Source organism: Pseudorasbora parva, chromosome 9, assembly GCF_024679245.1.
Source record: "Pseudorasbora parva isolate DD20220531a chromosome 9, ASM2467924v1, whole genome shotgun sequence".
Lineage (NCBI taxonomy): Eukaryota > Metazoa > Chordata > Actinopteri > Cypriniformes > Gobionidae > Pseudorasbora > Pseudorasbora parva.
The window spans coordinates 40013589-40023773 of NC_090180.1; the positions used below are offsets into that span (position 1 = coordinate 40013589).

General features: G+C 36.8%; 1 protein-coding gene across 3 annotated transcripts in view; it reads left to right on the forward strand.

The window, feature by feature from the left end:
* The window catches only part of klhl24a (kelch-like family member 24a), a 30272-nt gene extending 20417 nt beyond the window's left edge, over positions 1-9855 (forward strand). For all 3 annotated transcript variants that reach the window (XM_067452629.1, XM_067452627.1, XM_067452628.1), the window contains 4 exons: positions 1319-1437; positions 4993-5181; positions 8488-8676; positions 8791-9855. In XM_067452629.1, the coding sequence (XP_067308730.1) occupies positions 1319-1437; positions 4993-5181; positions 8488-8676; positions 8791-8991 (698 nt within the window). In that variant the 3' untranslated portion in view covers positions 8992-9855. The remainder of the gene's footprint in view (positions 1-1318; positions 1438-4992; positions 5182-8487; positions 8677-8790) is intronic.
* The last annotated feature ends 330 nt before the right edge of the window (positions 9856-10185 follow it).

Genomic DNA, 10185 nt, shown 5'->3' on the forward strand with positions numbered 1-10185 from the left:
GACTTTCTTTATTCAGATAGACATAAAAATAATCCATCTTTATGAGCCCATATAATGCCATTGAATGGGTGCTTCTCGTTTGACACTTGGAAAACCACCATACAACATTGTGAAGCTCACACAAGAAATGATGGTCCCTTTTTTTACTTCTTGTGCAAGCTTCTCAACTCGCGTGCATCACTCTCATGAACGCTCGTGTGACAGTAGGCCGGAAGACATTGGGTGCGTTTACATGCACGTTCTTAAGCCGATTATGCCCAATAAGCTGACAATGAACATGGTCATGTAAATGCGGTAACCTGTTTTCTTTTATTGGAGTAATGTCATAAACGGCGTAAGCATAAACCGGTCAGAACAGGTAGTTTTTTGCCTCTCACCTCGATTTTGCGCTGCATGTAAACACATTAACCTGCTTTATGTCGGCTTGTTGAGGTGCGCATGTGTGATAGGTGACAAAAACGCAAATTTAGAGCAGATTTAAACGCATCCAGACAGAGCGAGCTAGCGTGTTGCATGAAATAAGGACATGTATCATAAACGCAGACTTGTTTAAGACCCATGCAGCAGAAGTAGAAGAGGTTCAGTCAAAACGCTTCATAACTGCATAAGGGTTAATATGAGCCGTAAATCTCCCGCTGACACGGTGCATGCTTTATTTAACATCACAACTGACGTAACATTTGAAAAACTCAGAGTCTGATATACGGACATTATTATTTTTGACGGCACTACATGGAAATAACCCGGTTTAAAAATAGTCATGTAAACGCAGTTTACTTGCGTTGTCCGTTTACTGGTTTGCATGTAAACGGGGAAAACTGGTTATTTCAAAAAGCTGATTTTTTTTTAAAGTTATCAGCTTACTGGTGTGCATGTAAACGCACCCATTGATTCTTCCACTGGGGTCCTTTGGATTACAGTCACCATCGTTGTTTTTCAAGGGTCAGCCGAGTGGCACCCATTCAATGGCATTATATGGGCTAAAAAAATATTAATCGACAACCAGCAAGTGTCAAAATACTTTGCCTTTATTGTTAAGTAGATTATATACAGATGGTTTTTGTTAAATATTATACCTGCCAGTGCTATTTTAGGATTATTTATATACCGTTATACTATTCATTTATATTTTTAATTAGCTTTTATTTATGTTTTTGTAATTTGTATTATTTCTTTTAAATATTACTGTTTTTACAATGTAAAAGATTTTAGCTCACTTTTTGGCACATTTTCCCCCCCAGAATATGGTTAAGCTGGTGTGCAGACACACACAGCCTGCTCTTGCAGCTGTTAATGTTGTGGTTGTTTTTTTTTATAGGTGGACGCATCAACAGCAGTTACGTGTGGATGTATAACTCTCAGCTCAACATGTGGATCAGAGTGGCCTCTCTTAATAAGGGACGCTGGAGACACAAGATGACCGTCCTTCTGGGGAAGGTGAGAGAGAGTGTGTGGTGTGCATGTGTGTATGTTTCCAGTCCCAGTGTCCCATTTCCTAAATCAGAGGAACACTTCCTTTAGAGCAGTGGAACTATATAAGGAGAACAGACTGTTTTTCGCTGGTTAAACTTCTAATGTAATACAGTATTTGTGATTTTTTTTTTATTTTTTTATTTAGTTGCTTGGAAAAATCGTAACTTTTGATAAAGATAATTTTAGCTACCCTAATTAGTTACAGCATCTATTTTAGACATCCCCACCCCTTCCTTTGTATTTCCTTATCATAATTATCCCTCTGATTACTTCTTTCTTCTCCAAAATTTTCTTCAAATATTTCAGCTTGATGCACTTAACGACTGTCGCCACTTTCGACTCAAGTGAAAGTTTTTATCGACAATTTCAGCCTTAGATTTGCCATTTAATTATAATTAACATCTCCCGTTGCAAATGGTTTCCTCTCTTGTGTGTATTGGGATAATGTGTTGTTATTGGTCTTTTCTTTTTTTAATGAATGGCTAACACATTTTAACATTTAAATCAATTATGCATACAGAAAGAACAACTTCAGTAAAAACTGTATTTTTTTAAATCTTATTTTCCAGTAAAACAACTAATCAAGAACAAAATTTCATAAGATATTAATATTTTCTTCATATCTAATATTTGAATCTTTATTCAAATTGTTCTTTTTTTGTTCTAAATTAGTGTGGTTCATGCTTAAAACAAGACAAAAACAGTTGCTGACACTTTACTTAAAGCCTTTATGTATAATACATTACATGTACATTATAATGCTTTATATAATTTAATAAACTGGAACCAAAGTGAAAATGCATTATAATAATCACAGATTTAAGGTGTATTATAACTGTGGTGAGACCATAATGCCTTACAAGGCATAATTAATGCATGAAATATACTTTTATAATGCATACATAAAGGCATTAAGTAAAGTGTTATCAAACTAATTTGACTGTTTTTTTGCAGCATGAAATTACATTTATATTTATAATCAGTGCAGTGTGAACAAATGTGGAGATGTCACTTGGGCATTGTTATATCCAGACTTTGTGCGTGTTTAGGACTGATGTTGCGATCAGATGTTTACAGCTCTAATCAGTTTGTGCTGTTGTAATTTGACCCGTTGCCATTTGGTTGATAATTTTGTAGAAAATAGCTGCCGCATATATTGAAGGTTTTGTTTGTCTTATGAAGAATTGTGATCCACTTCCTGTAATTCCTCATGCAAAGTGTTTTGATGGTCTTTTGATGCTGCATTAAATGTATATTTTATTGTGGGTGTTTGTAAATGTTTGAGACATATGCATTTCATTACGCATACGGGGGGTATAACATTCTGCCTGCTTGGATGTAATAGATTTATTTGTTTGCGCATACAGAGAGGCATAAACATGCACATAATGCTCTCTTGAGAATCTTTTTTCCTTGGAAAAGCAGTTGTAATTCTCTCTTCCTTCCGCCCAGTGCCCATTGCCCATTGCCCATCCTCCTGGTTGTTTACAACACGTTTGCTTGATTTTCAGGATGTTTGTAACTGCTTTAAAATGGAAACTCATTTCAAATCCTCTTTTTAAAGAAATAGTTAACCCAAAATTTTTAATTCACATTTATCCACCCTTGTTCCAAACCCAAAAATGGTCATTTACAGGTTCCTAATTTTGTTTATGGGTATTCTATGGTCTATTAGAATACATCTACATGTATTTTTCAAAACACATATTTTTATTATAATTTACACTGTTGCAGCAGCTGCTTCCCCCTCTGTCTGAACACTTCATTTTGGTTTCTTTAAAACCCGTCTTCTGAATATCGTAGTCTTGATTGGTCAGCCAGCCCAAGTCTATTGAGATTGGTTTACCACTGTTGTAAATGTAATGGCCCTTAACATAACCAGCGAGTATGAGCTCTGGAGGCTTCCTGAGGCGCTGTAAATTCTACTGTATCTACACTAACTATTGTGCAGAATGGGTATTGTAAAGAATAGAGAGTCCGCAACGGCATTAAGCGATAGGTTGACGCACTCTTCTGTGAGAAGACACAGGCACAGGCCAAAAGAGAACATGTATCCGTGCCACTAATAACAGCGCCAATGGACACTCAGGATAATTTCAAAAGCAACCCATTCCAGCGCCAGATAGCCTCTTATTTAAGACAAATTAACTTCATATGGATACGTTTCCTTTGCATTAGGTATATCCCTGCAACAAGACTTGTTGATTGTCAGTGATGTAGCAGAAAATTGACATCATTCCCCTTTGGGCCGGTATAAACTCTACACCACTGTCTTTAGTGCTCCAAAAAAATGTCAGTCATGTTTGGAATGGCATGAGGGTTAGTGAATTTCCTGTGAAGTATCCCTTTACATGTTTATTTCATTCAATCGTCCATTCTATTTTTCCCCCTCAGGTTTACTTTTAAAGGTATAGTTCACCCAAAAATGAAAATTCTCTTCTTCTGCTGAACACAAAAGAAGATATTTTGAAGAATGTTCAGCAGATGAACGAGATTCATCCCTTAAATCATTTCTTTTTCTGTTATGTGACCCTGTAAAGAATCTTTCAGAAGAACCTCTTGAGTGTTTTGCTGAAATATGATCATCTACAGGATAGAACTACAATCTAGAAAATTTAATCTACCTCTCTATCCATCCATCATTCTCTTATCTTGCTTGTACCTTTGTGTGTGAAATGACATATGAGTCTGTTTTTAGCAAGCAAAGAGAGTGGGGTTTAAATTCTTATCCTATTTATTTATTTATTTGTATTATCATTATTATTATTATTATGTATTTTTTATTTTTACCAAGGAAAATTGCAGCTGAACTTGGCAGTGATCGCCATTTATCTTCACTATGAAAAAGAGAACATTTGATATTTTGGTATGGATACAGTTACTTATATTTCAATAAATTTCAGTCATTGAGGGCAGGGTGTGACAGGGTTTAAAGCATCAGAAAGTGTTAATGAGAGAACTTAACTCTCCTAGGTCAGAGGTCATTTGTCTCTATGCGTGTTTAGATTACACAAGATCTTAGGCCTTAGGCAACTGCGATCTGTTTTTCATTGCCGTTGAACAGGTTTCCTGTTGAACAGCTTTAATGTGGGTCAGTGTCATTATGCTGTTATTGTGGCCCCTCCATGTTTCCTCTGCGGTGTCAGTTTGAGGATAAAAGTTTTTGTGGAGAGGAAACGAGGAGTGTTTGTCTTTGAGCAGCTACAGAGACCAATTTTATATTGCCGTGAACACCAGCCATGAGCTAGGAACAGATAATGATGATCATTTTAGATCTATGTGATGAATCGAATAACAAATAATTGAATGCCCACACACATCTAGTTCAATATCTTTGTGCGGACTCTCCATAGACATAATGGTTTTTAAACTGGACAAACTATAAGTTTTATCCCCTTACGCTAACCATACCCATCACAGAAAACTTTCTACATGTTTTACATGTTCAAAAAAGACCTCATTCTGTATGATTTAGAAGCTTGTTTCATCATAAGGCTCACTAGTGTATGTATCCTGCAGGTGTATGCAGTTGGAGGTTTTGATGGGCAGTGTTGTCTCAGTAACGTGGAGGTGTACGACTCCTTCTCCAACCGCTGGACTGAGGTGGCCCCAATGAAAGAAGCCGTCTACTCTCCAGCGGTCACCAGCTGTGCAGGAAAACTCTTCGTCATCGGGGGACAACCTGACGAAAACAGCTGCTCCAATAAGGTGATTAAGAAACAACACTAAACAAACACATAATATAAAATAAGGCAGAGCTCAGCACCGACTTTTAAAGGGTTACTTCACCCAAAAATGAAAATTCTGTCATTAATTACTTACCCTAATGTCGTTCGACACCCGTAAGACCTCCGTTGATCTTCGGAACACAAATGAAGAAATGTCACTTTTCAATCACGTGACATTAGCGATCCAAATCATGAATCGATCACCGATAAAATCACAGATTTATAACGGTTCGAAACTTTGTTTTGAAATCAGCCCATCACTATATAAGTTATTTAGTTTTTATTTGCGCACAAAAACTATTCTCGTCGCTTCATAAAATTACTGTAGAACCACTTTAGTGAGATGGGCTTTTAATAACGTCTTTTATGGGTCTTAAGAGAGGAAATGACATTGGTGTCAATGAAAGCCTTCCTGGCCATCGGATTTCAACAAAAATATCTTCATTTGTGTTCCGAAGATGAACGGGTGTCTTACGGGTGTCAAACGACATTAGGGTAAGTAATTATTGACAGAATTTTCATTTTTGGGTGATCAAACCCTTTAAGTTAATTTTTCCAATGATTGCTCTTGACTATGTGTGCTAAAGGGGAAAAAAGTCTTGATTTATTTTATTTTTTTATGAAAAAAAGACAGATGTTGCCTTTTATCATATAAAATGTCTTTTTTGCTCCGTTCCTCAAACCGGTCATCTGTTACCTGTGATAACCACACACTCATTCCAACGAAAAGATCAGTCATAAATATCACTGTTATGTTTTTTCTTTCTTTAACACAATGCCTTTATGAAGCAAATAGACCATAACCAGAGCCAGAGAGAGTTTAACCGACCTGTCATGCAGGCTCTGCTGCAAACTTGATGAGCTGACTATTAAGGTTCTGTTTACACCTGGTATTAAGATGTGCTTTGGTTGATCGAATCACAAGTAGATGAGGGAGGCACATTCCCGTTGACACCTGGTGTTTTAATCCGTCTCTTTTGTCCACTTTCAACTGTCCTGATTTTTTCAAGGGGAGGATCTATGGAAAAATAAGCTAAATGTGCACAGAGATGATGAATAAACATAAAGAGAGCATCAGCTTTTGTTTCTGCTCTGACAGCCGCAAGACCAGACAGAATTTTGCTGTTGTGTGTGTGTGTGTGTGTGTGTGTGTGTGTGAGTGTTTAGAAATCTGGAATGTTGAGAAAACCTCGTGCTTGGTACGTTTTTCATCTTCAAACCAAACGTGGGTCTCCAGGCAACAAAGTTTAAATCCTGCATTCAATCAGTAGGCACAAAGTCTTTGTGGGTGTTCAAACTCATTCGAACACATGAGCGTTTACACTACGAAAGTAAAACTCATCTTTATCCTTTATCCTGCTAAACTCATCTTTATCTGGCGTCTCATGCAACCTCTCGAATGTTGGCATCTTTTTGAACAGAAGGGCTGCTAATGGCAGGGCAGGTGGGGAGTGAATGTGTGTGTGTTTATGCAGGTGGTCTGTAACGTAGTGAACAGGTGGACCTCTGTTGTGAGCTTATTGTCCTCAGACACTGCTGCTGTCTCAGATAACATCTCACATAGGTTTCTCATTGATTTTCAGGTGCTCAAATTACTGCATTCTTTACTTACCATCTGGAACAGAAAGCGAAGGAGCTGATATAGTTTTATACAAAGCTCTCGTCCTCAAAATGCTGAATGTTCCTCCATGTAATTGCTTCGTCTGTCACCAGAAAGTTTCTAAATGGTTTCTACTCAACAATACATCTTTACTCTCTGTCAGTGTGCATGTCTTCGGTGACATCCATATTGTCAATCTTTTTTAACTCTATACATCAGCTAGCACAGAGAAAGAATGCTTGCACTGAAGAGTGCATATAATAGATTTAGTTTGTTGTCTGTTTCCTCACCCTCGGGGCCTGTTCTCTGCTTTCAGCTCATTATATTACACATTGGCTATGTTGATGGCTATAAGAAAATTATGGTATTTGATCACTTAAAACACCTGCATATTTATGTAAAAAAAAAAGAATGGAACATTCGTGTAAGTTTAATTTCTGGACACAGGAGTAAGAGTGTATAAAAATGTGTGTGTGTGTGTGTGTGCTTCAGTTATTAGTAGTATTAGGATTGGGATTTAAATAGCTCTACATTGATTTGTCTAGTAAATGAAGCTGCTGAAAGTTGTCCAAATCAAAAAATCAAAAAATTGTAAAATCTTCATAAGCAGAAAAGTAGGACATAAAAATGAAATGTTTTAATAATTGAAATGAAGCTTAAATAAAATATAAATATTAAATGAAAAAGAAATCGCCTTTGCAGCTTACTAAAATAAGTTAAGGGTACATATCGCACACAGTTTCTGTTAATCTCAATTTAATCTTGAGTACCTATAGAGGAGTATTGCATCCTTCGTATCTCCGAAGAGTCTTTAGTTTTATCATATTTTATAAGATGGATACGCTGTACCAATTCTTTCCGAACTCATGGAGGCGTGCAGTGTGTGGAGCTAGAGTCACGAGCACACACACACAAAGTTACAAATGATCCTGCTGGAATCTGCAACCTATCTGGCAACATCGAGTCAGGGGGAGGGGGAGAGGGAATACACCCCTCTACAGTAATTAGAAAGTGATTGCGGTACCCATTTTGGCCCCAATCTTACATACACTGCCTTTAATGCAGTTTCACTCACTGGCAGCGGTTTCGACTAATGAGCCGTTGCTGCTCCTGAAAAGCAAACTGCTTCCACTGTTTCCTTAACCCTTAGTTATTTGGGAAGCTGAACAAGGTGATATTTACCTCGCAACCAGAAACACACTTTTTTGTGACATTGTTGATTGATTTTGTGGTTTAAAAACAAAATGACAGCGCTGCCAATGGCTCTCGTAACCCGAAAGAAGCTTGTTGATGGCCGTGCTTTTGTATTTGCTACAGAAATATTCTATCATGCGTCCAACTAGTTTTTTTTTTAATTTGCCAAAGAAAAGCATGAGAATCCAACTCTTTAACAGTATAATTATGTCAGAAGTCATGAATTAACATTAGACCCCCCCCCCCCCTTAATGAAACTGAAATATAAAAAATGATGTCTACATAAACGTATAAGAACTTACAGCAACTAATAAAAACTAATTTACTAAAACTAATAAAAATCAAAACTGTAAATAAACATTAATACAAAAGATTACTATAGTATATGGGTATATACTATAATAAAAGTATTAAATGAAGTATAGTTTAGCATTTTAAGCCTTTTATTAAAAAAAGCTTTCTCTCTTCTTTCTCTACAAATATGTGTTTCAGGTCCAGTGTTATGACCCAGAGACAGACAGCTGGCAGCTGAGGGCGTGTATTCCCTTCACCAAGCCCAATATTTCTGCCGTTTCCCTTAATAACCTCATCTACGTGTGCGGGGGGCTCACCAAGTCCATCTACTACTATGATCCTTCACAGGACCACTGGATGCATGTGGGCCACACCTTCAGCAGACAGGTACCTGAACCACAGCTGCTAATAAACCCAAAGGGGAAAAGATCCTGTCCCTTTGTCCCATATACTGATTGTGTGTGTGTGTGTGTGTGTTTGTGTGTGTGTGTGTGTGTGTAGGAGAGTTGCGGTATATCAATTTGTAATGGAAAGATCTACATCCTGGGTGGACGGGGAGAAAATGGCGACGCATCTGACAACATCGTGTGCTACGACCCAGCCACTGGCATCATCACAAGCACAGCCGCCATGCCTCGTCCCATCTCCTACCATGGCTGTGTTACCATACACCGTTTCAACGAGAAACAACGCAAACCATGATAGCATCCACTAACACGCATGCAAACTCCCAAACATGGACTCATCTGTACATATATAACCGGATGTGCTCTTTTAAACAAATGTGCATAATTTATTAACTGTTTAACTGTTACAGTTGATTAAGTCATCATGCCAAAGCTGTTTAGATCGTTATCTACGAGGGAACAGTTTCCTGTCATTCCTGTCAAAAACAGTTTCCTGTCATTACTCGTTTCTCTAGAAGACGGATATAAAACATAACCTTCCTCATAACTGAAATACATTCAGAAACTCCATTCCACTCCATTCTCGGGAGTGGAAAATATAATTATTCCTGTTTGCTCCAAAAACAAATTAAAATATCCACGAAGAGGGAAAGATTGTCGTTTCAGCCATTATATTCTAAAAACCCTCGCAAAAGCGTTTATCATTTTTTTGTGATTTACTGCCAAGGTAATATATAACACGAGTTATAGCATTATAAATGTATATTAATAAAAAATAAATAAATAAGAAAAACTTGTAAATTGTGGAAATGTCATCACAGTTTGTGAAAAGGGTCCATTGAAATAAAGCTAAAGTAAAATAAAAATATTAGTTAAAACTAATTTTTATTAAGAAAAATCTATTAAACCTGAATAGCAATATTTAAAAAATAAATAAAATAAAATGACAAAGCACATAACTAAATGACTAAACATTAAACTAAAATTAACATGAACAGTAAACATATAAAACTGAAAGCAAATTCAAAATCATTAAACTAACACATATTCAGAGAATGTGTCAGATCTGACGGCGTAATTGCATGGGTGCGGTAATTATGACAACCGTCTCTGATTTAAAAAAAAAGACTCCACAAATGCTCCTGTACTTTTTCTTTCTTTCTTTCATTTTATTTTTATTTTTATAAATGTTCATTTGTTTATGCCTTTAACTTTTTGTATTTCTATTATTTTTTTGACAACGATTTGATTTCTCGACATGGAAAAGAAGTCTGCAGACCGAAACCGTTTTTTAGGTTCTGTCTCGGGGTTGATGTGCTATTTACTCTTTCTACATCATATGAAACTTTTGAGCTCATTAAATAAAAGCAAGCACTTAAACAGTACATCAGACATGCTGTATGAGGTTTTTTGTGTGTTCAGAGCATTTGAAACCCTAAGGCTCATAGCAGGAGCTCAGTGATGGACAGCTCTGATTTAGGTCAATGAA